The following is a 27,594-nucleotide window of genomic DNA, read 5'->3' on the forward strand; positions in this document are numbered from 1 at the left end:
AATAGTTGACTGACACTATCTAATCCATCTGGCCTTGAAATTTGCATCCATGGACGAGGATGAAACATTTTCCCTCACTTCGAGCATCCGCAATTACGAGTTAGTTGCCTCTCTACCTTCCCGTTAGCCACTGGTCGTTTCCATATACGCAGCTGAACCTCTTAATACTCATGATTTCTACAGATATTTCGGCCATCGAAGATACCATGCTTACCATGCAGGTGAATATTTTATGCCAAACGACGAGGAAGAACAGGAACGCTTGGATTTGATGCACCACCTGTTCCTCCTCAGTTATGATGGCGAGCTCTATCGTGCCCCCATCCCAAAGACTGTTGGGCGCACCCTCGACATCGGATGTGGTACCGGAATAGTGAGTAGATGATGTTGCCTTTATCTTCCTCTATCAACGTCTGGATTTGTGTAGTAGCTAATTCTTTTGCGACTGGGGAATTAGTGGGCGATAGATTTTGCTGATGCGCACCCCACAGCCAAAGTCATCGGATCTGATCTCTCAGCGATACAACCCGGCTATATCCCGGAAAATCTGCAGTTCGAAGTCGATGATGCCGAGGAAGATTGGCAGTACACCCAACCGTTCGAGTTTATTCATGTTCGGGGAATGGGCGGAGCGATAGCAAATTGGCCGCGGTTGTTAAAGCAGGCATTTGATAACCTGGCACCGGGAGGCTGGATAGAGCTCGCTGAATTCGATGCATGGGCTTCGACTGACGACAACAGCCTTCCCGAATCATCTGCTTATAATCAGTTCCAGACTCTCTTGGGAGAAGCGTCTGAATTATTCGGCAAGCCGGTCAATGTGGCCTCCAAGTTTAAGGATTTTGTACGAGAAGCTGGCTTCACGAACATTGGAGAGGACAACCGGAAAATACCTTTATCGCCTTGGTCGTCAGACAGGAAGATGAAACGGCTCGGGAATTATATGCAGATGGCCATGTCGGAGTCTCTGGAGCCATATGCCCTGGCTCTCTTTACGAAGGTGCTGAACTGGGACAACATCATGATACAGGCCCTGCTTGCCGGGGCAAGAAACGATCTGAAAAATATGGATTACCATATATACACCACTGTGTAAGAGGCAATCTTTAATAACATTAGACACAACAAATATTCAAAAAGCTAACCGTCAGCTGCAGCCACCGTGTATTTGCGCAAAAGCCGCTCTCTTGACCATCTCAGGGCAGAAATAAATGAAAATGATCAATGATCACACCTTAAAAATCCAAGATAAAACCTTTCGAATTTCTGTTCAATATATTCAGCCCCGCCGCGTTCTTTTTTATTTATTATCTATCCTCTCTAGCTTTACGATTATTTATTTATTTTGTTTTTCGTCTCGATTTTGGAGGGGCGGGTCCTACGCTGCTTGGGTGTTTTTCCTGGACATTGGCACGGCGCGGTACATGGTTCCATTTTTATTTCGCCAAAATTTCGACCTTGCTATTGTTCCTTTCGACTTTATCATTGTTCATTGTTGCAGTTGCAGCCGCACCGCCTATTGTTATCTGCCATGATATCACCACCCAAATTATTATTATTATTATTTTTTTTTTTCGGAAAGACAATTTTCGGGAAACTTTTCTCGGGCCTTTTCTGATGTGTTCTTTCTTCCTCCTTTTCTTTGTCTTTCTTTTTTTTTTTCTCTGGTTTTTTCCATTTTCCAGATTTTTGGATTAAATTCTATTTCAGCCAGATTGTACTACCCTACCCATACGCAAATCCAAAAACAAGCGTCGGTCGTCGCTCGCTTCTTCTGCACACTTTGGGCAAGCCGTGGCCCGCGATGTCGATCACGTGCTTGTCTTCTTTTAGGAAGGTGTGACCTCACGATGCAACCTTCAATGCCCATTTAGCGCTGGTGGTCTGTCCATGGATCAATTCCGTCATCTTACCATATACGCGAGTCAGATAGTTAGAACAAATCGATCTAACTCTTTGGTATTTCGGCCATTTACTGATTTAGTATTGCCAGTTGTCTTTTAACGTTTTTAGCTATAGTTAAGAAAAGCACCCACCAGGGTGTGCTCGAGTTGCACGTGGTGGATCTTGAAGCTGCCCCGCTCGACAACTGCGCCGAATGTCGCAATGAATCCTCCCGATGAGCTTGTCCCGCAAACAGAATCTATCGCAGACGTTTACTCGACCGACCCAGCTGGCGGAGTCAGCATATCTTCCGACCAGAAACTCCGCTGGAGCAATTTCATTGCCCAATTCAAGAGCCTCTACGGTGCGTCACCGGACTTCGTCGCGCGGAGCCCTGGCAGAGTCAACATCATTGGCGAGCATATCGACTACTCCCTCTACGATGTCTTACCAACCGCCGTCAGTGTCGATGTCTTGATTGGTGTCAAGATTCACCCGGCAGAGACAACGCAGGAATCTTGGGCGAAAGTGGCCAACACCAACGATACCAAGTTCCCTCCGGGTCAATTCTCTATCCCTAGGGATAGAGATCTGGAAATAGACAGCGCCAAACATGAGTGGATAAACTATTTCAAAGCTGGGCTGCGGGTGGCATTGAAACTCTTAAGAGAGAAGAATCAAGATGGGGACTTTGCTCCCGTTAGTTTTGAGGTGATGGTGGATGGCAATGTACCCCCTGGCGGAGGAATATCTAGCAGCGCGGCATTCGTCTGTTCAAGTGCACTGGCCGGAGTAAAGGCAAATGGTTACGATATCTCGAAGCAGGAGCTGCAGGATATAGCTATTGTTTCAGAGCGTGCCGTTGGAGTATATTCTGGAGGGTAAGTTTGTCGCGCATCAAACCAGGTAGCTCATATCTGACCATAATCGCAGAATGGACCAAGCGGCATCCATATTTTCCCGCCGCGGCTATCTCCTCTACGTCCGCTTCTTCCCCTCCTTCCATATCCAACACGTCCCCATCCCCAAAGCGGAGCCAGAAATAACATTCCTCATGGCTCAGAGCTTTGTCACATCCAACAAAGCCGAAACAGCACCTCGACACTACAACTTGCGTGTCGCAGAATGTACTCTAGCCACGGTCGTTCTTGCCAGGATGCACAACCTCGCCCTCCCTAAAGATTCCAGCTCACTAGGCTACAGCCTGCGTAGCTTCCACGAGGAACTCATGCGCAAGGAAGGCCGTCTTCAAGACCCGCTGGAATACCAACTCGACTCCGTCATCATGGCAGTCACAGATTTGCTGACCAAGGAAGAAGGCTATACGCGCGAGGATGTCGCTGCTTTGTTAGGCATATCTGTTCCCGACCTCGAGAAGCAATTCCTCTCTATGTTCCCCGTGCAAGCGGAACGCTTTCTCCTGCGTCAACGTGCGCTACACTGCTTTAAAGAAGCAAGACGTGTCCTGGACTTCAAATCATGCCTCACTCGCTCTCAGCACCAGGGCCATCTGGATGAGCATAATGTGAAGTACCTAGGCCAGTTGCTGAACGAGTCAATGGCATCTTGCCGATACCTGTACGATTGCACTTGCCCCGAGGTGGATGATATTTGTGAAATTGCGCTTCGGGCTGGTGCTCTAGGAAGCCGGGTGACAGGCGCCGGTTGGGGTGGATGTACAGTGCATATGGTCCCGCAGGATAAGGTTGCCGACGTGACGGAGGCATTAAAGAAGGAGTACTATTATAAGAAGTTTCCGGATATCACTCCGGAGAAGTTGGAAGTGGCTATGGTTATTAGCAAACCTTCCAACGGCACTTTTTTGTAAGTGTTCTTGTCCCCTTGGCTTTTATTTGAATAGTCTGCTAATGCCCTCTTTTTCTTTCCTGGAATTAGGATTTCTGGGGCCGCAATCTCGGAGAGTGTATAGAAATATTTTGCTTCTACATGCGAGGAGCTGGCAATGAGTCTTTAAATACTGAAACCTCTTTAAATTAAATGATTCGATGTGTGCTATTGACTGGGCTTAGACGCTGTGTGGTCACGGAAGTCATCGAAGACAACATTTTAGCCGATGACTTGCTTATGGAAAGTATTATATCATGGTTCACGACGGTTTCGAGCGAGACCTGGGCTGATATATTTGGTCTACATCTTCTGCAGACGGTACAAGCCAATATATATCACGGGTGGTAGCTATCATCTATATAACTAATACATATAATATATTGAGCAGATAATTGTATCGGATGTGATACGGCTGCAGCTAATGTACCAAGGCCGTTCGTAGAGCGGATGGTTATCGACAATTGAGTCGGCAAGGGTCTTGAGTGTCGACATAAGTAGTGGCCACCAAATCGTCCCTAATTAGTAATCGTGTGTCTTATGTCAAGCCGTAGGTAGTGATAAAATGTCTGTCTCGATGGATGCCGCAGGAAGTCAGGCAGGCCCCTGGTAGACTAGGGCGAGGGTGACCTTAGCAAAATCTTGAATAACCATATGGATTTGCTAGTTGTATCGTTAGCGTCGACGCTGGAGGTTTTCAGGGGAAGTGCAAGAGGCCACCATCTCGAATCCGGCCATAGAAGGATAACCGAGATCCATCTAGAAAAATTAAATGGCCGTTTAGGTTCTCGACATAACGTTCCGGGAATTTCGAGCGGGTCCATGCATGGGGAAAGCCGGAATGATTGGCATGTTTAAACGGTGAACCAACTCTAATGTGTTGCGCTGTAACCACGCAACTCCCATGAGCTAGATAGTTATGTCTGACATGCTTATGTATGCAGGCCCTCCCAATTGCAAACCTGGAATTCTCATTGCGTCTACCCAGGTATTTATGTCTTCTTCTGGAAAAAGGAACTCAGCTTCTTCATCCCGGAGACATTCACCTTTTTCAGATCCCTCACCGCCCTCGACTCGCCCATCCTCTTCTTCTTTTCTTGCTCCTCCTTGCGCTTCTTCTCCGCCCTGATATCCACTTCCTCGTCATCCTCAGTCCCCCGTTTCCGAGAAAAATCACTCATTGAACGGGATGCTAGTGCTTTGGCGCGCAATTCTGCGACAAGCTTTAGGTGCTGGGTAAGGGGAGAAAAATCTTTGGGGCTCGTTTCGGGACTGCTGAGAAGGGTTTCAATTCGCGATGATAGGTGTTTGGGTAGATAGGAGGATTGTAGAAAGGATATTGATGTTCGGACGCGGAGTAAGTGATGAACGTCACAATTGGACGGAGAGTTGTCTATGGGTGGTGTGATTATAGTGTTTGGCGTCGAAACGACAGACGCAGCAAAAGAAGCCGACGACTGCGACTCGGGCTTATCTGGCGAATTCTCAACGGTATTATTCGTATCATCAGCCACGTCAGATGGATTTGATGACGTCGAAGTTGTTGGAAGATCATGCCTTTTCACGCTGAGAACTGGGAGTTCTAATGCCCTATGGATAAACCGTTCTTCCAGGCTCGGGGGAAGTCCACCTGCGGCCATCCTCTCAGCCTTGGAAATTAATTCCTTGAGTAATTTATCCTCATTGAGCCTGTACATTGTCTCTCCAGCCTCGACAGTGTCGCACACAGCTATCATTCTCGCTTCCACCCTTTCTCTGAACGTTGCGACTGAGAAGACGTGTTTCAGGGTTGCTGAGAGCGTATCTTGGGAATCGATCATATCATCAAGTGGCTGGAAGTGTTTCCGGGAAGCGGAATTACCACGAGCTGGCACTAATATGGGCAAGAGGAAAAACAGTATGTCCACAGGTGTTGCCACCAGCAATTGCGCCTCTTTAGCAATCGTCGCTTTAGCTAGTGCTTGGTTTTCAACTACTTGCTGAATGATCTCGTTTTTTTCTGCACTAACATCATCGGCCGCTATATCACTAGATGTATTTCGTGCATTAATTTCTTGTTTATCAGTTGCCGAACTTGTGGTGCATTTTGCCGTCGGTGTGAATAGAATGCTCCTTGGAACAGCAGACGAGGATATTGCGGTAAACTCGTACAGGCCCAGTTTGGGACAGAAATAATACCGACCAAGGGCGCCGCTTCGAGGGTTCTCCAGTAAAATGAACCGAGCATCGTCAGTCGCATTACATGGTAGAATGAGGGTTTTCGTAGGTTTTGAGGGTGCTGGAAGAGCGGGTTTGCATGTCTCCTGGTTGGTGCCAGAGCTTCCAGCGGGTTGTTGGGATCTTGTTCTCATTGTGACGGAATTAAGAGGATGGCATAATTAGTTTATAACTGGGCAATGAATATCATACCCGTTGGTAATATATGTCGTTTGTCTAAAGAAAAGAGCAATTGTTGTGTTGCTCAGCAGAACAAGTTTTGACGTGAGGTGGTCTGGTGGAGGAATCAACAAAGTTTCGAGATCGCGACTCACGCGTTGTCGTTAGACGCGAAAGTGACACGAAAAATTGGCTGTGAAACTGGACAACCTCGTGCGTTTCAAAAATATACAGCCCATCTCAGCTGGAACCAACGTGCATTGTTCAAGTTAACGGTTGCATCGTTAGAGCATATAAATATCAGAAATCAGCCAACTTATTTTACTTACAAATCCCTACCGAATATAAGCTTTATAGCACTTGGGGAGCAGTTGTCGCATCGCAATTGCGAGCAATGGGTCTTGCAACATAAAAATACGACAGTATTGCTAACTCCTAGGTTCCTATCGCCTGAGTGATTGGCAGCAGTAAGTTTTTCATTCTATCTGTTTTCCAACTCAGACAACTAATGACGAGCCTGAAAGTGGCGGATCTACGTTGGCCTCCCAGATCTCCCTACGAGGCGCTCATGAGCTCTCCCAATGGGCGCAAGAGATTCAAAGAGATGCAAGAACGTAGGCTAGCCGCCAGTGCCTTTACGAAGGGCTTCACCACGTCCCCATATGTACGAACGAAAGCTAGTCAGCTACTGGAGGACGGGGTCGAAAATGATCTAGAAGAAGGCGATGACGATGATGAAGACGAAGAAACGCTACAGTTGAAACTAGCGGCGATTGAGGCACGACTAAAACTTAAGAAGTTACAGCAGAGCAAATCCAAGTCGAAGCCCCCCAATTTCGACAAAGAGACAAACAGTGATGCACCTATTTATCCCTCCAGACCACCCAGCCGATTCCTTATGGAACGCAAGCGGAAGGCAGCAACCATGTCGCAGCAAGATAATATACAGGTGCCGGTGTCACCTTCGAAGAGATTGGTCGCTCCAGCGGATCCTATTTCTCCACGACGAATTGTGCTCGGCATTGACAAGGGTAGGAAGGGAAACGAGGTATCGCTAAGACGGCCTCCCAGTTCGAGTTCAACGGGGAGGCCCTCGAGCTCTATTGGAGGATACCGGGACGAGCTATTGCTGCGGCGGGCGCATAGCTCAACTACTCGGGGCGCACGCCTCACTGCTGACGAAGGGATACAAAGACCCAAAAGTTTCAGTGAGAGGGTTGCTGAGAGCAGATCAATGGATAAAAACAGAAGGCAGAAAACACAACTTCTACACCGTAAAAGGAATACCACTTTTGCAGTTGACAAAGACGAAATGGAGCGTTTTCATCTTGCTGCGAAGGAAGAATCGGGCAAAGCGTCAAGTTTCGATTCTCCAAGGAAATCACAGTGCGTCGAGGAATTCAGCAGGGACGATGTCATCCAGTCTTACAATCTGTCGGGTTCTGGACTACGAAAAAGCAAAAGCATCTCGAGTATTCACGGCAAAGGGCCAGTTACCCAATGCACCCCAACAGAGGGTGGTACTCACCAATCTCTGGGGTTTCAGCGGCAACGAGAAGCGCGCCCTGCACCATACAGCACTGAGGGTGACTCACAAAATATCAAACCAACAAAAGAATCTGATCCGTCCAAATTTGAACCCTTCTCGGGGCTTCACCTCTCAAATCGAATCTTGCCTCACTCCTTCCTGACCCGAACCCTTGACGACAAGAGCCCTATGCGAATACCGGACTTGCTAAAAACCATTAAAGGACCTCAATTCGACCCACCAGATATAGATGGCGACTACGTCGTCTTTGGTATACTAGCATCTAAGTCAACTCCGAAAGAACACCAAGATCCGAAGAAAGGCGCCTCCAGTAGCAAAGATGCTGATGACGACGGATCAAACAATAGTTCTAAATACATGGTCCTTACCCTAACGGACCTAAAATGGTCTATCGACCTCTTTCTTTTCTCCACCGCGTTTCCCAGATATTACAAACTCATCCCAGGCACCGTCATCGCCATCCTAAATCCTTCAATAATGCCACCACCACCAAATAAACTCGATACTAACCGCTTTAGCCTTACGTTAAACTCATCAGACGACACAATTCTCGAAATAGGCAAAGCCCAAGACCTAGGTTTCTGTAAAGCAATCAGAAAAGACGGCAAAGTATGCGAAGCATGGGTCGATGGTCGAAAGACCGAATTCTGCGAATTCCATGTTGACCTGCAACTTCGCAAGACAACCGCGAAGCGGATGGAAGTGAATAGCGGTCCTGGTATCTTTGGGCCAGGAGGCCGGCCAGGCTCCCGGACCGGCATGTTTAACAGAAAGCGGGACAATAAGGATTTTAGGCTTAAGCCTGAAGGCGCACAGACAGACCGTTCTACTGGATCTACCTACTACGTTGCGCCTCCTGTCCCAGGTGGTCGTTCAGCAGCCAGTCTGATTGATGCAGACGACCCTTTTATCGCTGCTGCTCATGATTTCCAACGTGGTGGTAATGGCAAACTGGACCGTTTGCAGAAACGTCTCGCGGAGCAAGAGCGGGAGCGCAATATTGCCAAATTACTTGGGGAATCTAATTCTGTTGGGGCTCAGTACCTGCGTCATCGACGGGCGAATGACACTTCGGGGCGCGACGGTCCTGTTGTTGGTGTTCCCAGCAGTAGCAACGGCCTCACCTCCGACACTGGCAATAATAATGAGAAAGACGATGAATCTGCATCACAGTCGGCACGGATGACACTAGGGCTAAGTAGCAAAATGAAGAGTGCTAGCCATGTCAAGCTAGGTCCGATGAAGAAGGGTGCTGTTAATAAGAAGACCAGATTCGTCACAGCGAAGGGCATCAGAGATGCGGGGAGGGATAGTCTCGGTGGTCCTGGTGGAGGTACTGGTAATGAAAATAATGTGGATTATGATGATGACTTGGACATTGTGTAGAGCGTGCTTCGTTGCCGTAATTTTATGCTACGCAGAAAACGCTGACCTCTTTTGTTTACCCCCTTATTTCACCTTAGTTCTAACATTAATGCTGTTTTCGGTGTGTTAAGCATTTGTGAGTTAGAACATTTTTCGGTTTGGATCGCGAGGGCTAAGCTTGGTGGAATTTCGCCTTGGACGCGAAAATGAACGCGATCATTGGTTTTTTGATGAATTATTAATGACTATATCGATTTTCGGTTTGATCAGGGATGCAGCATTGCGTATTTTCATCTGTATTGTACTACTAAACTCCATGTATTTTTTAATAACAAAGCCCATTAACTCAGAATCAAAGCAGGACAAGAATGAAATTGCGGGTTTTTCTCAATTCAATTTGCTACCGTTAGCTATGTGATGAGGGGAACTAAACAGGATCCCGATCCTTTCTAAACCATAACCACCTATGGACGGATGAGTGGAAGTGATGTACTGTAAGGTGAGGAAGAAACTGACACCAATCAAACAACGAGGAAGCAAAAGGGGACGAAGAAATATAGAAAAGGAAAAACAATACATGTTTCCCAACAAAAATAGCACACTTTCCCCTCCCTTGTCAAAAAGTACCAGAATCGAAAAGAACTCAAAAGGAGGAAACTAGCAAATGTGGAGGTTAGAGCCTAGAACAAAACAGAGGAAACACAAGGCCAAAACGTAACGACCCGTACTTGTGTGGCCTAACTCGTGGCAGAGACGTGGGAAAGATGGGTAGGAGTCTCAAATAAAAAAAGTTGACAAAGTTCAAGAAAGTTTGAAAGAGGAAACGATTCGCCATTTTATAATAAAGGAAACATAGGATTGCCATGGTCATGATCTCGTCATAAAGTAAGATTAAAGGATAAGTAGGAGAGAAAGGAAAAGCAAATGTTGCGAAAACGACAGACGTCCGCGGAAGGAGGTAGAAGGAAATAAAGTGCAATAAAAAAAGTGTATAATGAATGAAGGTGGAACGATGCAAACTGATTAATGTCTGATGAGTTTCAAAAGGAGGAGCGAAGGACCAAGATAGGCACTGCTAATCAGCGATGGACCAAAAGAGCGCAGGTCTCTGTTTCACTTGCTGCGAGCTTTCTTCAAAACGGGCTCGACGCTGTCACTCGATGAAGTGCCGACTCTCTTTCTAATTGTTGTAGGTGATGCTTGGGATTTCGTCCGAGTCCATCTGTCGAAGGGGCTCATGCGAACAGCGGTCCTATTGGGAGGTTTGGAGGGACTTTCTAAGCCATCCTGCGCTTCCTTTTTGTGCGAACGGAGGGAGCGGCCACCAGTAAGAGGAGTCGTGGGGGTTGATATAGCCGATCTGGAGGGTGGTGTTGCAGGGATATCTTCGCATCTGGTGGAAGGAGGATCGGAATTTGATTCTCCTTGGTTGGGCTCATCTCCTTCACATGCTACTTCGGCATCTATAGTATTGTCGGTACCACTAAATCTCGAATCACGGGCTTTTCCTCGATGTGATGCATTAGGGAACAATAGACGTGGTTTGATGGAGGAGCGAGTCAGCGGTCGGACACGTGGGATGCTCGTCTCTTCTAGAGGATCAGCTTGAGAAGCCAACAGTCCCAGATCTGTCTCGTCATCTTCTTCTGTGTCGGAATTGAATTTTCGGAATATTTTCTTTCCGCGGCTGTAGATATTGTTAGCGTTACAATTGTGGAGGGCGGCATTTTGGAGCGAATACGTACAAAACATAGAGCATCCCGTCGTCTCTATGAAGGGCTTCTTGGACTTTCTCGTTACGCTGAATTTCATGGTTCCCATGTGAGCTATCATTAGACCGGCTAATGAAGGGGTTGTCCGACGTCTCGTGGACTTCAGGGATTCGATCCCTAGAGTCGGTAAAGATAGCGATTTCATCATTTCCTTCGTTTTCCAGCTCTGAGTTGAAGCTTTCTAGAGAAAATCCCTTGAACTTTCTGCCCTTTTGCCTTTTCGAAATTGGCATTTCAATGTCTTTAGATTGGCTATTTCCCTTGAATAGAGTACGTGCAACAGCACTGGGATCAGGGACAACATTCTTCCGTGGAGTTTTTGCAGGGGTTGGAAGCATGTTGGCAGTGAGGGTTGTATGTTCACTATCCATGTTTGACGAGACACCTAATGAGGAGTGAGAAGCAAGGTCATCTTGTCCTCTAGTGTTCTCAAAGAATGAATGAGTTTCTACAGGCGGCTGGCTGGTCTTGGTTTTTCTGTCACTTCTCCTTGTAGGAAAAGCTTGTGTGGATTGAGGCGGGGAAAATGAATCCTCCTCGCTGGCGCATCGTTTCGCGCCCATTAAAAGGTCGGTGTCATTGGGTGAGCGCGGAGAATTGGGTGTGGAGAGCCCTGGAGAACCTCTAGATGCCTTTCGATTTGCTAAACGAGCAGAATATCGGGTCGAGTACGGTTGATACGAGTCGAATCTCGCCCCATGGCGCGGAGCAGGTGGAGTCCTAATGGCACGGGGGGGCGGAGTTGTCGCCATTGTAGTTTTCTCCCCTCCTGCGTCTTCGCTTGACGATATTTGCGTTGAACAGCAAATGCTCCGGGTGGTCAATATTAGAATTGTTCAACGACCAGACTCGAAATTCAAGAACAAGATCAAAGTAATCGCAATTGTAAACGGTATCAGACGACCTTGAAAGCAGCAATGCGCGTCAGTTTTATGTGTTTGCTGGCAGGCAGTGGTAGGGTGGAGTGCAGGCTGCTAAATGCAAGTAATGAGGAGGTTGGTTTGTGTTGTCTGCGCTGGTTTCGGTAAACGCGAAATTGGGTGGCTGAACACTTAAAGTTAACTATTTAAGCGCGGTAGACGCGCGAACTCCGACGCAACACAAACGGTTTTACCAGCCATTCAGATAGCTGTCATTGAATTGCCAACTCCGCGAAGAACCGTTCGTTTAATTCACACTAAACCCTCCTTTTTACTCCTCTTGCTTCTATCGCTATGTCGATATCTAGTACTCGTGGGGAAATGGAGAGACTGCAGTTGTCCAACCGAGATACTGAGTCGCTGCTACAATCCCCTTCCGAAAATCCCGGTTTTCCATCTGCCCCTGAGACTTCCCGTACCACACCTGATGCAAACTATGGACGAAATAGCGAAACCCAATATGATCGTGAACAGGCACGGGAGGCGTCTCTACGGAGTGAATTGGAGAGTGTCCGGAGCATCAACAAGGCGGTGGAAGATATCATTGACAGTTTGAACCGTGCGAAGGGCAACATGGAGGTAAGAAATCAACCAATTGGTTCCGTATTATCCATTATTATTAAAATGTCTATTGATTTTGCTTTACAGAACGTTTCCCGCACCGTCACATCCGCATCTACACTTTTAAACACATGGACACGAATTTTAGCCCAGACAGAACAAAATCAACGACTCATCCTGAACCCTTCCTGGCAAGGTGCGTCACAAGATATCGCAGATATTGAAAACGAGTCGATTCTACGACAGCAGGAGGCGGAGAGAAGGGAGCTAGAACTCCAGCAGCGGAGAGAGGCGCTGGCCCAAAAAGCGGAGGAAGAGGAGCGGAAGAAGGCAGCAACAGCTGCTGCCAGGGGATCACGCGGGGCGACACGAGGGAGATCACGAATGATGGGTCGGACTCCTTCTACAGCGAGCTCATACAGCGGGACAAGAGGCACAACTACGACAAGGGCTACAACGACAACAAGGGGCACGACAACACGTGGAGCGACAAGCCTCCGAAGACCAGCAGCATCTATATCAGGCTCCAACGTTTCCAGAGCGAGGGGCAGGGTACGAGGACCATCGTAACAGAAAGTCTCACTTTTTTATCCTACTTGTTTTCAATGAAATAGAATTTAATGATACCCCTAGAACACACCACATAGCCAAATGAGGGAGGGGCCTTTGGTTGTTTTGCATGTTTTATAACGTAGCTTCAATAGAGGCGCGCCAAGACGCTTGCCCCATAGAACCTTGTGCGGCGCGCATACCAATATTCGAACATACCAACACCAACGAAGTCACCTAAATATTTAACTCTTCTAGCTAGATTGCTTGAAACAAATCCACAAACGCAAAGCGACAGGAGACAGTATCCCAAACCCACCACATTTCTATAATAATAAAAATAATAAAAAAAGTCACATGGGTAGCTTCGCATATACCGCTTCACCATGAATTTCGCTCCCTACCAAGACGAGTCCCCGGAGATTGAGCGGGCTCTATCTCCTCCACTCCGTGATGCGACTCGGTCCAAATCCCCTCCTACCCAGAACCAGACCCAGAACCAGCGTACATCGCCGTCATTTCCCCCGGCAGGAGGACTCCCCTCACCGAGCTACTTTGCCAACCCCGAGGGAGTTGGAGGCGACACAGGTTTCGGACGAGACGTGGAAGGAGGGCGATTAAGCCTGGGTGCTTTCGAGACGAGTCTTCCCATTCGCATGGACTTCGAAGCTATGCTCGCATACCTCCTACTACCTCCTGCTGGGGGGGTGTTTTTGTTGTTGGTGGAACATAAGAGCGACTATGTGCGGTATGTTGTAGAGCATCGAGAGGCTAGCTTCAGAAAGGTTACCCTGATTGTATACATGGATGTTGACTCTGATCACTAACGGACGGATCTATTTCTTTGTTTAGATTTCACGCATGGCAGTCCAGCATGCTGTTCACTACGATATTTGTACGCATCCATGGATAATATATACCACGTTTACAGTTTTCTACAGGCCATGCCTAACCTTTCCCCTCTCGCAGATAATTCACATGATATTTGCCTGGTCAAGCGTCATTTCATGGCTCCTGTTCGTCTGCGATATTGCCTTAATCGGCTTCTTAAGCATGCGCGCCTATCGAGATGGTAAGAAGGAATGATGGGATTCCCACCCTAATTCCGTACTTTTGGTGATAATGTCGCTCATCATAACTTCGCCCTTTGCGATATGTTTAGTTGACTCCCTCGAGCACTTCGAAGTCCCCTTCTTCGGCCGCCTCGCGAATTCTTTTGTTGATGACGAATAAATACTATCAGTCAACGCCTCAATCAAGAAAATATAGAACATCCGACAACAATCCAAAAACCTATTCCATTCGGTCCATATACGTCAACACTAACCGCCGAAGTGCTTCGTCGCAATCCCTCAACCCGAACATCCTCCGTCCTACTTATGGAAATACCACTGTATAATTCGTAGATACCCAGCTAGCCAAGCACAGCTCTTTCGACCTGTATACCCGAGTATATATGTATATATTTGTTTGCACTAATTAGTACTTCCATTTCGCACGTCACATTGTGCACATCCCGTTCTATTTTCATCTTTATGTTCATTGTTGTCTATAATTATCTTTCGATCGTCCTTCTATTTGCGTTTCATATTCTCACTGTGTCTTGATTTTTGAAGAGTCATAAGTATCACTATTTCGCAAGTGCCTGTAGTTCACTCCTATTCCTTTTTTTCTTTCTTTTCTTTTCTTTTCTTTTCTTTTTTTTTCTTTCTTTCTTTTTTTTCTTTTTCTTTTTTTTTCTTTTTTCTTTTTTTCTTTTTTTTCCTGCTCCTTTCATGCATATCTGGCTGGCTTCTTCATTTATATGCGCTCTATTTGTTAGATTCTCATTACTGCTTACCACTTCCGATGCAAGCCTCCTTGTCGATGGAGCAGCAGCAATCAACTTCATTTATTTGGTGAGAATCTACGTACGTGGATCATATATTATTCCCTAGCTTCACATTAACGGCTTGATAATTAAATGTCATAAGCTTCATTCGGATTTCAATTAAGCTACTCGTCCAAGATATATAAATAACGCTGAAGGGGAAAAAAGGGTGCATGGTCAGCAAGGGGAGTAACGGGAAACGAAGTCAGAGTCAAAAGCACATTGGCCTGCTTGAATCAAATATAATCAAAACAAAACATATCGAAATCGAAATAAAAGGTAAATAGAAGAAAAGCAACCAACAAGATCAAAGAGGCCATTCTGGAACACATTGCTAAAACAAAAGAAATGAGGGAGGTGTGCATAGTTTCAAGAGGAAAAAAAAAAACGCAAATTGGATTTATAAATATCACTGGTTTATGAATTATCACAGGGATATTCTTTATGAATTGAAAAATGACGCTCTACAACAACCATCGCAGCCCAGATCTATCAAAGAAACCGGGTGTAAGCGTCTGCGCGGGCGTAGGTGTGTTGGGCTGGTAGATCGAATTAGCAAGAGGGCACCAAAATCAATCGGTGAGGGGTACGTCGTCGTTGACATTTAAATCGTGGTGAGCGGTTCGTTTTAAAAAATTATTAGTTATTTATTTATTTATTTTAGCAGTGCTGGAGATAATTGCTCGGGACTAGGCCAGGGTGGGTTCGCTGGGGCCCGGTTACTTCTGCTTCCCACCATCCATCGTCTTGGTGTCTGAGGACCGCGAGTATATCCCCCTTGGTGAAGCCGAGCTCCTCAGGGATAGCAGCGGTATAACTGTACATTGCACGCGCTGTTTGAATTAAGTCAGTGACGGCAAGGAATGAGGAAAAAGGATATCGAGGAGAAGTATTTATCGTACCATAATGTAACACCGGACGCACATCCACACTGAGCTGCTGATTACCATCTGTAGTTGCGACACTCCTGCTTCTGGCACGACTGCCTTGGCTAACGTCCGGTGCGGAGCCATAGTACATTGACATTGGCCGTGAGTTGCCCCGAGTAGCGTGGTTTCCATAATCATGGGTATGCCCGCCGCCATACGGGTCAACTTGACTATGTGACAGCTGAAGTTCCATTCCGCTCGCACTAGATGGCCGTTCCTGCCGTCTAAACTGTGGTTGAGGCGAAACGGCGCGTTGTACTTGAACGTCATTTGGGGACCCATGACGAGAGTACTGCTGCGGCGAATATGAATGACTAGCAATTACTTTTGTCGGGGTTACGGTTGGAGATTGGCGATATCTGCTGCCCATGCTGCCTGAGTGAGAGTGGTAAGAGGAAGGGCTAGGATTGTTTCGGCTGTCGTACTGCTGGCGCGGCTCCCCTCCACGGGACGGGGGAGGCTGGGGGCTTAGGCTTCTTCGTGGTGCAGGGGATATAGCTCGGGGAATTGCCTGATTGACTCTATTTTCAGCCTGGTTCGTCCGGGTAGAGTTGTTGTTGAACATCTCCTGCGTTTGTCCAACATAATTACGGGTAGTTTTCTGCATCTGGGCTGAGGTAAATGCTGGCTGGGGAGCACCAAGTCGCTTCACTGATTGATCATTGTATGCTGGAGGCGGAGTGCCACGCTGGGCAGCAGCGATATTCCCATCTACTATGCTGCTAGAGGCGACACTTGGAGGGACCGGTGTCGTAATTCCATGATACCGATCAGCTGAGACGCGAACTGATGACTGTTTCCCCACTCCTTTGAGATCGGCAAGGGCTTGGGCTATGGGGTCCAGGTCATCTCCGTCTTTAGTTGCATTTGTGGCCGCAGGAGGAGCGCCATCTGGCGAAGCAACGTCGAAAACATTATTGCCAATGTTTAGCTGGAAATTGGCTCTTGGGTCAACGGGTTCAGGGGTTCCTGAAGGGCGACCAACATCATATTTTGGCTTTTCATATTTTGGCCTAATCGGGCTTGTTTGTTTTTGCGGTGGTGCAGACCAAGTGCTACGGTTCGTAGGAGCCGTAACTTGACGCTCCTTATCATGCTTACTCTTTCTCCGGAAAGGACTGTTGCTGAAAAATCCACTCCTCTTTTTCTGGACTTGTTTACTAGCAACCATCCCGGGAAGAGCAGTGCCGTTAACTGGTTTCTTAGGGGATTGTTTGGCACTGGGTGGCTCCATACTGGAGAACGAAGTTGGGTTGGAGATGTCACTATGAGAGTCTCTGCTAGATGGCCGATTGGCACTGGTTCCACTGCTTCTTTCAGAAGGTGGCCCGGTTCTGCAGAACATTGTCATTCCGTCGGTAGGATACTCATTGTGAGGCACGTTTGGGATATCACCATGGTGGTTGGGCTGATAATTAGGTGGAACTTGTCCTCCACGTCGGAGATCAAGAGGAGGAGGCGGCTGCTGTTGTTGTAATTGTTGTTGTTGTTGTTGTTGTTGTTGCTGCTGCTGCTGCTGCTGTGAGCTCTGTGGCTTCTGTGTTCGCTGTGGGGTCACAGTAGATTCTCTGCTTGCCGGTGTGGACGAATCAGGATGTGCCACTTGCCTTGTCACGAGGTTTGCCTGGGGTTCATGATGAGATTCATGACTAGAAGGTGCGGGTGAAGAGCTTCTGTATGCTGGATTAATGGTTCGCTGGAACTGTGCAACCGAATAGCTCTCTTCTTCGGATGTTTCTGAGGAGGTATCGTTAAGGTCTCCGCGGCAAAAATTAATATACTTGGGCGGATCAGGGATTTCCTGTCCTGTCCCCCTCTCCATTATGAATGTGCTGATATCCTTTTCTACCTCACAACTCTCAAGAGATACCCGGATTCTTTCACAGGACTGCATTCATTAGAAACTGAAATGTCAAATTCTAGATAGTTATTGAAACTTACAGCATCGTCGCTAACGCACGCAGTCGAAGCAATATTTGCATAATTCCATAGACTACTCTTAGTAAAATCTAGCCTTTCTTCTTCCAAATCTTGAAATTTCTATAATAGACGTTAGCGCAAAGTTGGCTCTTTATTTATCAAATGTGTCACTTACATCGCAAGCAGCCTTCCACTCTTTATTCCAGCGGCCGGTTGTTTCCTCGAGTACTTTTATAGCAGCTTCGTACTCGCTGCTATTGGAAGCTAGTTGTATCTGCGTCTTCTCCAGTTTTGCCTTGTTCTTGCGTTCTTCCTGTCCCATGACCATGTGTCCTTGGGCCAAGTAACCTTTGATCCGGAGACAGTCTTGTTCATAGCGGTCTCGTGACTAGATAGTGAATTCCTATTAATGACTATTGATAATAAAGCCGAAATGAGATAAAATACCTTGTTGACAGCATGCATTTGCTGTATTTTGGTTTTGAGAAGCTTTTCAATGCCATTCTGTACAATCTTACGGCGTTCTTTCATACCACCAGCAAAAGCAGCTAATGGTTCTTCTAACTCACTTTTCATCTGAGAAGCAATAGCTGCATGTGTCTTGCCAATCGCTTCTGTCTCTGCGCGAACGGTATCAAGTGAGGCGCGCAACGTCCCGGACTCACTAGAACCGAGAGCTTTTCTGCATAATATCAGGAGCTTTCTTGCGTATTCATCCTCTATGGCAGCGCGGGCTGTATGAAATGGAGGTCATTAAAGGGCCGATTCCCGTGGAGCAATTCAGATAGCATTTGTATTATCTATCACTCACTGCTGTAGAAGGCTTTCAGTTCATCGCACGTAGTTTTGGCATTGTGAACGCGCTCTAGCATTGGGGAAACGCCTGCGTCATCTTTACCCCAAAAATTATTCGCAACTAGAAAACACCATATCAGCTTCATTCGACGACAACTTTTGGGGAGTAGTTTGGCTGTAACCGCACAGGACAAAGACACGCTCGGGGCTTCTGAGACAGGTCCAGGCATTGTGAGCAGTTCTGGACAAAGCCAAATACCAGCAGGCTTTGTTTGGAATAGAAAGATGGGCCTGATCCGCCCAGCATGGACCAGCGGCAGCACAAAAAGAGTTATTCCTGCAGAAGCCAAAGAAATGAGAGAGACTACCGCTCCTTAAAAACAAAAAGATGACATCTTGGAAAAAGGTGCAGTTGGAGAGGAGAAGAAGGTGATCGACCCTGGCTGTTGCTGCCGTCGCAATGACAAGAGTTGTTTACATCCCATCCATCCCTGGATGCGGTGGTTTCTCGGGGCAACGCTGCCAAGCATCATCAACGCCAACTCCATGTTGACAGGGTGTGCTCATTATTCAAACTTACACAGATCCCAGGTTTTTCTTCTCCCGCAACGAAGCTTATAAAGTCCGGTTTGATCGAGAAAGGCATTGATTGAATATTTACGCCAAGCCTCATCTCCCAACAGCCAAACTCAATAGATTAAAATCCATAAATCCAATCACGTGATTGATTGAAATGTCTCTGAGCTACTTCGACCCCATAACTCAGACTGACAATACCGAGAAGCTGGGATAAGTGTTAAGATGGATATTCTTTAATGTACTCTAGAAGCTGTAGATGGAGATTCCATGTAATCAAGTTATCGTGGCTCACCGTAGATGTTTTTTTTGTATGCGGAGTTTGCCCAGCCAAAGTGATAAAGTGATGTTTGTGGAGCTAAACCACGAAGAGAATGCCAAGCCCTAGAGCCTCTCTCGTGCTGGTTCGGCTTCACCTGACAACCTCACCTCCTCGCTCCCTCTCTTGCTCAACAACCCCCTCCACCTTTCTATCTCATCCTCTCTTCAATACATCCATTCCCTTCTTCTAATTCATATTTATGTCCCTGTAGGGAAGCCTCCATTTGGGCGCTGTTACTCGTATATCTTTTCTCCCGTTCGTCTGCTCCTCGACGAGCCTTGCACACGTTCCCACAATTTTCGCAGCCACACATCCAAATGACCGCATTCCCAACTTCATGAGTTTCCCTTCCCCCGCTCAATCTTTGATTGCTTCTGGCACCGACAAGCCATCAGCTTCCAGGACGGCGAGATCCCAGCAATCTGTCTGGGGTTCCAGTGCGTCCCAATCTAGCATCCGCCGTGGCCTCGCGCCGCTATCCACCAATCTCTCCAACTCAAACTCCAGCGTATCACCTCCCCGACGTTCTGTCCAACAGCATAGTCCCGCTCCTGGCGCTTCTGCAACATCTCCCCTTACGTCCACCTTTTCCGCCGTCCTGACATCCTCTAATCGCCTTTCGATCAACCGCAACACGTCTTCCCCGGCACCTTCTCACACCTCCTTCTCTTCTCTCCAACAAGCTGGCTCACACCAACAGCAGCAGCATCAAAGTCAGACAATTTCATCACCGAAAATCAGATCTCTTACCCCTTCTTCAGTCTCGCATCTGGCTACCTCGACGTCTTCAGGAGGAGGTAGCGGGGGCGGTGGAGGTGGTGGTGGAGGAGGTGGTGTGGGCGCGGGAATATCCAGGAGTGCTGCGTTCTCTCCGCTGTTGACGGGGACTACAATCAACTCGCCAACAGGTTTCCCTTCTGATAAGCCCGGAGCTGCCGTTAATTCAACTGCAAACGCTGGCCAGTCGTCCCTGTCGAAAATCTCTGTAGCTCAAGTGTTCCTCCTATTGGACTCCATCAACGAGAAGGAAGGGAAAGAAAAGTGGGAAACTAAAGCTGCACAGATCCACAAGGTATGCATTTTGCCAGATCATGAGCTGTTATCAACCCGCATAACATGGCTAACAATTCGATTCAAGCTCGTTAATTCAAACGGCATGGAAGTTTTTGCAAAGTATTTTCGTCGCCTGCTCTCTGGCAACGCCCCTCAGATCTTTCCGGGGATCAACAAGGTGGTGGAAAATGCCGGGAACTATCCTTTGCTAGTGCAGGAGGTTCAGAAGGTGTCACAGGATCCAGATCAAGGCCAGAAAATTGCTGAGACTATTGATGCCTCTGATGGTGATATCTTTCGTGACTTTGACCTTTCAACATTCCTCGAGCACTTTAAATTAGACCCTATTGTCAAAGTCGCGTTGACACTCGCCTTCAAGAATGTCAGCAAGGCAGATTTACGCACAAAAGGTTAGTTGAAGCTACCCTACTCTTTCAACGAGCTATTCACTGAGTAAAACTGACCATTATAACCCCGCTAGCCGATGCAATTCTTACCAATTCAACCACCCAGTTCCTGCATAGCGTCTCTACCATATCTGACACGAACAAAGATTTTACCACATCTTTTATCAGCCTTACCCTTGAGCGCTTCATCCTCCAACCACCCCGTAATTTCGACGACGACATTAAACAAAGGCTTGTTTACGCGTGCCGAGCGCGATACCAATCCGCAGATATGGACATGCCTCCAGAAATCGAATCAGCTTTGCAAATGTTTGGGTTGTCTGATCCGCAATTGACTCTTGTTCGCCAGATACAAACGCGAGGGCCAAAATCGATGAGCAGTCTGGATAACATCGTTGAAACCATAAATTCAGCTGGTCCCAGTGGCTGGAGCGAAGAGCAGATTGCTTCTGCTCTTTTGTATGTTATAATTTCCCCTAATTGGCGTCACTTCTCTCCCGAATTGATTCTCACTGCGGCCAAAAACCACCGAGGTGAAGCCTTTAACTGGTCAGCCTTCATGCACGGCTTCGATCGGGTTGGTGTGGTCATCGATCCGAATCAGTTTGGTCGACTATTTAATGTCCTTGTTGCTGCTTCCCACGATAACCCAAGCCTTGATGTTCAACTGCTTTGGAGTGGAGAATGGGAAAATCGAGACACGCAACTATCATTCTTAACCGCTGCGCTCTCCTCCAACATCGACATTTCCCGCATCCCCAAGTTCCGCTCGACATACCCCTCCGACATTTTTAGGGACGCTTCCGAAACTGTTCGTCAGCAAGCTGAGCAGGCGCAACATAGCCTGCTTCGCTCCCGCGATGCGGTGAAAGCCATCTTTGATCTTATTCTCGAGACACCAGGGACGTGGAGCCTTCCAGACAGTCAACGATTCGTTAAAACAGTTCTTCAACACGATCTACCCATATTCCTTTGCTCTGCATTCGCCATTCCTCAACCGTGGAGCACTGTTCAGGTCAACTTCGTTGTGCGTTCTTTCTCTATTTTCGTTTCCAAGCGCCAGGATGGCTATCAATTTGCCCTTCATGGCGTCTGGAAACTTAATCGAGAGTGGGTTGTGGAACAGCTCTTTCACGCATTTACTCAAGATCCTTCGTGCACTGAACTTATATACGAGCATGCCGTGGAGCATGGTTGGTTAGACTGCATTTTGGAATTTACCAACGGCCTAGCTATGGACCTTGCATCTTTGGCGCACAGAAAGGACGACTATGATCTCGAACAGTGGGTTAAAAAGGCGGCTCAGAAAGCTCCCATCGACATGGGAAATTTGTTATCGAAATTCCTGAGAATAAAAGCTGAGGACGAACTACGCGTCCAACGGAAAGAGCAACCAACACCGCAGATGGTCAGCCTGTCGGTTAAAACTGTCTTTGCCCTCCTCCAAATTCTTGAAGATTACATTGTCGATCATGAAACCTTGACCCCCATCCAACGAATCTGCCTTCAAGCTTACCCACGACTGATAAACTACGGCGAAGGATTTGACGATATTATCGAGGCCAACGGTGCTCATGGAAATGCTATTCCAGTCGAAATTGATAAGCAGATGCAAGATTTATTCGGCAAAATGTATCACGAAGAACTTTCCCTGCGTGAAATCCTCGAGCTGATGCGACGGTACAAAACGTCACGCGATCCTGCTGAGCAAGATTTATTTACTTGTATGGTCCATGGCCTTGTGGATGAATATAACTGCTACCATACATATCCACTAGAAGCATTAACAAAAACAGCTGTCATGTTCGGGGGCATTATAAATTTCAAGCTAATATCTGGTATCCCGCTCAAAGTTGGCCTCGGAATGATACTAGATGCGGTGCGGGAGCACGAGCCCCATCAGTCGATGTACAAATTTGGCGTTGAAGCTATCGAGCAATTAATGGGCCGTCTCCCAGAATGGGCTGGATTTTGCAACCTGCTTCTACAAATCCCCACACTTCAAGGAACGCCGATTTACCGCAAAGCCGAGGAAGTGCTTCGAGATCAAGGCCACCACCCAATTAACGAAGCTGATGGAACTGAATTAAATGGACTGTCCGATGGGATGGCTATGACTAATGGCAATATTGATGAGCTCCTGGCTACAGATACTACTCATCGCAAATTTTCTTCCCTCCACGTGGATCCACCGCTTCGCCCTGAGATATACCGCGACCCGGACGAAGAAGCTCATGACAAAATTCTCTTCATTCTAAATAATGTTTCAGAACAAAATATCCAGGGGAAGCTTAGAGATCTAAGAGATGTTCTACAAGAGGAACATCATCAGTGGTTCGCCTCGTACCTTGTTGAAGAACGAGCGAAATTGCAGCCGAATTTTCAGCAACTTTACCTCGACCTGTTAGAGCTTATTGGCGACAAAACTCTCTGGATGGAAGTTCTTAGAGAGACATATGTTAGCGCAATACGATTACTGAACGCAGAATCTACCATGAACTCGGCAACCGAACGCACATACTTGAAAAATTTGGGCGGATGGCTAGGCTCTTTGACCATTGCCAAGGATAAACCAATAAAACATAGAAATATATATTTCAAGGACCTCCTTATCGAAGCATTCGATAGCCAACGCCTCATGGTTGTCATACCTTTCACCTGCAAGGTGTTGGTTCAAGCTATGAAATCCACGATTTTCAAGCCACCAAACCCATGGTTAATGGATATCCTTGCCCTGTTGATGGAGATATACCATTTTGCGGAACTGAAAATGATTCTGAAATTTGAAATAGAGGTTCTCTGTGGAGACTTAGATCTTAATTACAAGACAATTGAGCCGTCGACATGTATTAGGGAACGTCCAGCACAACTAGAAGATGGCATTTCGTCGGCCAACCTTCCTGAAGGCCTGGAGGCCTTCGAAGATATGTCACTGAGTAACATAAACCGTGCTATCCGCAACGAGAGAATACCCCAGACATCCATGATGCCTAGTCTCCCAAACCTGGATCAAATCTTGGTGTTCCCTCCTTCTGCGAGTACAATGGCAGATCCTAGCGTCCTTAGGCAAATTGTCCACAGCGCTGTAGAGCGGGCAATTGCTGAAATCATCACCCCAGTCGTCGAACGTTCCATCACGATTGCGTCCATATCAACGGCGCAGCTTATACTAAAGGATTTTGCAATGGAGCCTGATGAGGAGAAAGTTCGCCAGGCTGCAGGAACAATGGTTCGGGCACTTGCAGGCAGTTTGGCTCTGGTGACATGCAAGGAGCCCTTAAAAATGAGCATGACCAATTATATTAGAGTAATTCAACAAGAATTCTCGGACCAGCCAATGCCTGAAGGGCTTATCCTTATGTGTGTTAATGATAACCTAGACGCCGCGTGTGGTATCGTTGAAAAGGCAGCGGAAGAAAAATCTATCTCTGAGATCGAAAAGGTCATTGAATCTCAACTAGAAGCTCGCCGCCGCCACCGCGCAGCACGCCCTAACGAACCCTTCATCGATCCTTCCATCAGCCGTTGGGGATTCTTCATTCCAGAGCCGTTTAAACAAGTCCCAGGTGGCCTCAACAAAGAACAGCTGGCTATATATGAGAATTTTGCGCGGCAATCACGAGGGACTGGACAGAACCACATCCAGAATGCATCAACTGATTCCGGGAAACAAATTCCAGACGTTCTTCAAGAGTCTTTCCCTGCAATTCCTAACCTGTCTACGCCAGCCGAACAACCTGCTCTCCCTCACCATATAACGCAGACGCAGCAGGAATCCAGCCTGCAACAACCTGCCATTACAGTCCCTCAAGGCCAAATAAATGGTTTCCTTGAATCAGCTGACCCGCGCGAGAAAGTAGAAACACTCGTTTCTCAGCTACAATTGGCGGCTCGGAATGCTTCAGAGGAACACCTCAAAGATCTTGGGCGTGATAGCAGCATCCTTCAGGACTATAACCAGCTCTTCCGGACGATTCTTAGCGCTCCCAACGGTGAAGATTTAGCCCAAAGGGTGGCCTCAAAAATATGCACCACGTTGTATGCGCGGACCGAAAGTCGTTTGGAGATTGAGCTGCTAGTTCACATCCTGGCCAAGATCTGCGAGTTGTCGTCGCCTATTGCCAGGTTCACCTGGACAGTACTTGCCAATGTGGGCGATGAGCAAATGTTCAACGTACCTGTCACCGTTGCCCTCATTGATGCAGGGTTGTTGGATCTTCAACGAGTCGATATGATACTCACGAAACTCATCCAAGATAAGAACATGGCTGCCCTAGAATTACTATCTAACCTTATTGACCGAGTTCTTTTGAACGACGAACCTTCCGCTTTACGATCGGACTTCTCAGGAAGTTTGGATGCGATGAATAAGTGGGTTGTCGATAACCCAGATCTCACTGTTGCCAAAGATATTATCCGGAAGCTCCGCGAATCCGGCATCCCAGAAACTGTCAATGCGCTCCTTACGGATCAAGCTCGTTCAAAACGCGATCAAATGGAATACATTTTTAGTGAATGGATTGGCGTGTATAAGTTTGCCGGCTCCAATGACAGGACATACAGCACCTTCCTCAAGGATATGCACCAGAGACAAGTCATGAACAATCAAGAAGATTCAGCCTTGTTCTTCCGGCTCAGCATCGATATTTCGGTCGCCATGTTCGAGCATGAATGCCAAAATCCAACTGGGAACATCGATGAGGCGTTCTTGTACATTGATGCTCTCGCAAAGCTAGTAATCTTGCTTGTGAAATTCCAGGGCGAGAGCAATGGAGCTGTCAAAGCCAGCAAACCTGTATATCTGAATTCTATTCTGTCACTTCTAGTGCTTGTCTTGAACCACCACCAAGTGATGCGGGGAGAGAATTTCAACCAGCGGGTATTTTTCAGGCTTTTCTCCAGCATTCTTTGCGAATATTCTATGTGTGGCCTGCAAAATACGGATCAACATAAAGAAATGATGTCCGTCTTTGCGGACAAGTTCTTGTCGCTGCAGCCTAAACATGCACCTGGGTTTGTCTACGGATGGCTTGCACTCATTTCGCATCGACTTTTCATGTCCGGAATGCTTAATATGCCGGATCAGTCGGTAAGTTTTTGAAATTATCTAGACCTTCTATGTCGTCACTAACAGAAGAAAATCCAGGGGTGGGAATCATATTGCGAAATAATCCAAGTTTTACTCCCGTATGTTGGCGAACAATTGAAGCCAGCCAATGTTTCATTCGTCTCCAAGGACATATACAAAGGGGTTCTTCGCATTTTGCTTATTCTCCATCATGATTTCCCCGAGTTTGTGGCTGAGAATCACTACCGATTCTGTAATGTTATCCCGTCTCACTGCGCGCAACTGCGAAATCTTGTTTTGAGCGCCTACCCATCGTCGTTTCAGAAGCTCCCCGATCCGTTCAGAGAAGGATTGAAGGTTGATAGGTTAGACGAAATCCGGAAAGCGCCGAAGGTCGCTGGCGATGTGTCCGCTCCTCTTCAACGTGCAAATCTGGTCGGTATTGTCGACAACGCTTTCCGTACTGTCGCTCCTGACAATGCGGTCCAACAAATCTGTGATGCGTTATCAAACCCGGTTGTCAAAGAAACTGGACAGTTCTTCACTCCTATCAATGTGGACGTTGTTCTGATGAATTCGCTTATCCTTTTCATTGGGCAAAATGCCGTTGCGTCGATTGGTCAGAAAAGCAACACACCCGCGGTATTCAGCAATTCTCCCCATACGGTTCTGCTGGAAAAGCTTTCAAAGGCTCTACAGCCGGAAGCTCGGTACTACTTCCTCAGCGCCATCGCCAACCAACTGAGATATCCCAGCAGCCATACGCATTACTTCAGCTACGTCATCCTTCACCTTTTCGGATCTGAGCAACCCGAACAACAAGGATCGGATATTCGTGAACACATTATTCGTGTCCTCCTTGAGCGACTGATTGTCCATCGACCCCATCCATGGGGCTTAATCATCACTCTCCAGGAACTGCTACAAAACCGCAGCTATACCTTCTTCCGCTTGCCATTTATTCAGGCGGTACCTGAGGTAAGAATCCGCAATCTTTCGTCATACAATGCTGAATATCCTTTCACTAATTACAACCGTTGTCATAGATCAATAATCTCTTCGACGCGCTACTTCAGCACATCCAGCAGCAAAGCCCCAGGGCCCTAACTTAGGGGGTAACACTAATGTACTCTACCTAATCCGAACACACCACAAAAATTACTCCGTGAACCAGCTTACGACACCCTCGTTGTGGGGATGGATTTGACTTTGGGGGTATATGCCATGACTATAATATCACTTTTTTTTCTAAGGCTCTAGGTAGTTCAAAAGCTGCTATTTTCTTCATTCTTTATGTTGTGCGTGCCGATTGCAGGGTTTCTGGGTCTATTTTACTTCTTTCATTGTTTTTCTGCGAGGTTTGCCTTTTTCTCCTTATCTACACTTTGCTCTGGGTTGTTTTGGGGGGGATGCATTTTCCTAAGTGTGCTCACCATTAGTGAACCGAGATGGTTGCAGAAACATTTTATCTTATTGATTTCTTCCCTTCTATTCATATATAATGTTTCACCCTATATTTGACTCGCCATTATTTAAATTCGCTTTGGCGTCGGGGAAAACATGGAGGATCTGGAAAATCATGAAGGACATTGGACGGCATTGACGCCACGAGATATGAAATTAGTAGGGATGAGTAGAAAGAAGCGTTTCTCTAGCCAACGAAGTTGTATTATAAAATTTCGTCAATGTAATGGGAATATCTAACATCATGTACAGATTACTACTCAGTACGCCATTTGTAATTGAAGATTAAGTAAATTGAAAATAGCTGTGAAGAAGTTGCGGTAACTACGTAGTCTGCCGAGCGCCCTCCACGTGTAGTAAGTAATGTGG

General features: G+C 47.0%; 8 protein-coding genes across 8 annotated transcripts; 5 read left to right on the forward strand and 3 right to left on the reverse strand.

Moving 5' to 3' along the window:
* Positions 1 to 49: 49 nt before the first annotated feature.
* On the forward strand, positions 50 to 3,814 carry BDCG_16183 (galactokinase; the record flags this gene model as incomplete). The annotated part of the gene is made up of 7 exons (XM_045425441.1): positions 50 to 99; positions 184 to 373; positions 458 to 1,092; positions 1,875 to 1,959; positions 2,020 to 2,765; positions 2,818 to 3,708; positions 3,781 to 3,814. The coding sequence occupies 7 exons, from the start codon at positions 50 to 52 to the stop codon at positions 3,812 to 3,814; spliced, it is 2,631 nt and encodes an 876-aa protein (XP_045279259.1).
* On the reverse strand, positions 1,550 to 6,360 carry BDCG_00678 (uncharacterized protein). Its single transcript, XM_045416190.1, has one exon. The coding sequence runs from the start codon at positions 6,078 to 6,080 to the stop codon at positions 4,722 to 4,724; it is 1,359 nt and encodes a 452-aa protein (XP_045271973.1). The 5' UTR covers positions 6,081 to 6,360; the 3' UTR covers positions 1,550 to 4,721.
* BDCG_00679 (DNA replication protein) lies at positions 6,300 to 9,456 on the forward strand. Its single transcript, XM_045416191.1, has 2 exons — positions 6,300 to 6,572; positions 6,630 to 9,456. Coding segments are annotated over exons 1-2 (2,412 nt in total). The 5' UTR covers positions 6,300 to 6,571; the 3' UTR covers positions 9,041 to 9,456.
* Positions 9,028 to 11,815, reverse strand: BDCG_00680 (uncharacterized protein). Its single transcript, XM_045416192.1, has 2 exons — positions 10,765 to 11,815; positions 9,028 to 10,706 (listed from the first exon to the last, which is right to left on the reverse strand). The coding sequence occupies exons 1-2, from the start codon at positions 11,541 to 11,543 to the stop codon at positions 10,133 to 10,135; spliced, it is 1,353 nt and encodes a 450-aa protein (XP_045271975.1). The 5' UTR covers positions 11,544 to 11,815; the 3' UTR covers positions 9,028 to 10,132.
* Positions 11,816 to 12,005: 190 nt separating this feature from the next.
* On the forward strand, positions 12,006 to 12,842 carry BDCG_00681 (DASH complex subunit Duo1; the record flags this gene model as incomplete). Its single annotated transcript, XM_045416193.1, has 2 exons — positions 12,006 to 12,290; positions 12,360 to 12,842. The coding sequence occupies 2 exons, from the start codon at positions 12,006 to 12,008 to the stop codon at positions 12,840 to 12,842; spliced, it is 768 nt and encodes a 255-aa protein (XP_045271976.1).
* A 365-nt stretch (positions 12,843 to 13,207) lies between these two features.
* BDCG_00682 (uncharacterized protein) lies at positions 13,208 to 14,054 on the forward strand (the record flags this gene model as incomplete). Its single annotated transcript, XM_045416194.1, has 4 exons — positions 13,208 to 13,569; positions 13,674 to 13,716; positions 13,791 to 13,893; positions 13,984 to 14,054. The coding sequence occupies 4 exons, from the start codon at positions 13,208 to 13,210 to the stop codon at positions 14,052 to 14,054; spliced, it is 579 nt and encodes a 192-aa protein (XP_045271977.1).
* A 533-nt stretch (positions 14,055 to 14,587) lies between these two features.
* BDCG_00683 (cell division control protein) lies at positions 14,588 to 19,229 on the reverse strand. Its single transcript, XM_045416195.1, has 8 exons — positions 18,916 to 19,229; positions 18,523 to 18,854; positions 18,352 to 18,456; positions 17,988 to 18,274; positions 17,716 to 17,928; positions 17,562 to 17,660; positions 15,594 to 17,508; positions 14,588 to 15,524 (listed from the first exon to the last, which is right to left on the reverse strand). Exons 2-8 carry the CDS (start codon positions 18,563 to 18,565, stop codon positions 15,352 to 15,354), a joined length of 2,835 nt encoding a protein of 944 aa, XP_045271978.1. The 5' UTR covers positions 18,566 to 18,854; positions 18,916 to 19,229; the 3' UTR covers positions 14,588 to 15,351.
* A 111-nt stretch (positions 19,230 to 19,340) lies between these two features.
* BDCG_00684 (Ccr4-Not transcription complex subunit) lies at positions 19,341 to 27,548 on the forward strand. The gene is made up of 5 exons (XM_045416196.1): positions 19,341 to 20,305; positions 20,372 to 20,696; positions 20,768 to 25,782; positions 25,840 to 26,739; positions 26,808 to 27,548. The coding sequence occupies exons 1-5, from the start codon at positions 19,571 to 19,573 to the stop codon at positions 26,871 to 26,873; spliced, it is 7,041 nt and encodes a 2,346-aa protein (XP_045271979.1). The 5' UTR covers positions 19,341 to 19,570; the 3' UTR covers positions 26,874 to 27,548.
* The last annotated feature ends 46 nt before the right edge of the window (positions 27,549 to 27,594 follow it).

This window comes from Blastomyces dermatitidis (genome assembly GCF_000003525.1).
Source record: "Blastomyces dermatitidis ER-3 genomic scaffold supercont1.1, whole genome shotgun sequence".
Lineage (NCBI taxonomy): Eukaryota > Fungi > Ascomycota > Eurotiomycetes > Onygenales > Ajellomycetaceae > Blastomyces > Blastomyces dermatitidis.

What these genes read in the sequence shown, in the direction of transcription:
- BDCG_00684 (XM_045416196.1), top strand. Translation starts at nt 19,571, where the DNA reads ATGAGTTTCCCTTCCCCCGCTCAATCTTTGATTGCTTCTGGCACCGAC. An exon ending in GGCAGATTTACGCACAAAAG is followed by an intron (nt 20,697 to 20,767) that starts GTTAGTTGAAGC and finishes TAACCCCGCTAG; the next exon opens with CCGATGCAATTCTTACCAAT. An exon ending in TTATTCAGGCGGTACCTGAG is followed by an intron (nt 26,740 to 26,807) that starts GTAAGAATCCGC and finishes CCGTTGTCATAG; the next exon opens with ATCAATAATCTCTTCGACGC.
- BDCG_00678 (XM_045416190.1), bottom strand. Translation starts at nt 6,080, where the DNA reads ATGAGAACAAGATCCCAACAACCCGCTGGAAGCTCTGGCACCAACCAG.
- BDCG_00680 (XM_045416192.1), bottom strand. Translation starts at nt 11,543, where the DNA reads ATGGCGACAACTCCGCCCCCCCGTGCCATTAGGACTCCACCTGCTCCG. An exon ending in GACGGGATGCTCTATGTTTT is followed by an intron (nt 10,707 to 10,764) that starts GTACGTATTCGC and finishes CAATATCTACAG; the next exon opens with CCGCGGAAAGAAAATATTCC.
- BDCG_00683 (XM_045416195.1), bottom strand. Translation starts at nt 18,565, where the DNA reads ATGCCTGGACCTGTCTCAGAAGCCCCGAGCGTGTCTTTGTCCT. An exon ending in AGTGGAAGGCTGCTTGCGAT is followed by an intron (nt 17,661 to 17,715) that starts GTAAGTGACACA and finishes CGTCTATTATAG; the next exon opens with AAATTTCAAGATTTGGAAGA. An exon ending in CGTGCGTTAGCGACGATGCT is followed by an intron (nt 17,509 to 17,561) that starts GTAAGTTTCAAT and finishes TAATGAATGCAG; the next exon opens with TCCTGTGAAAGAATCCGGGT.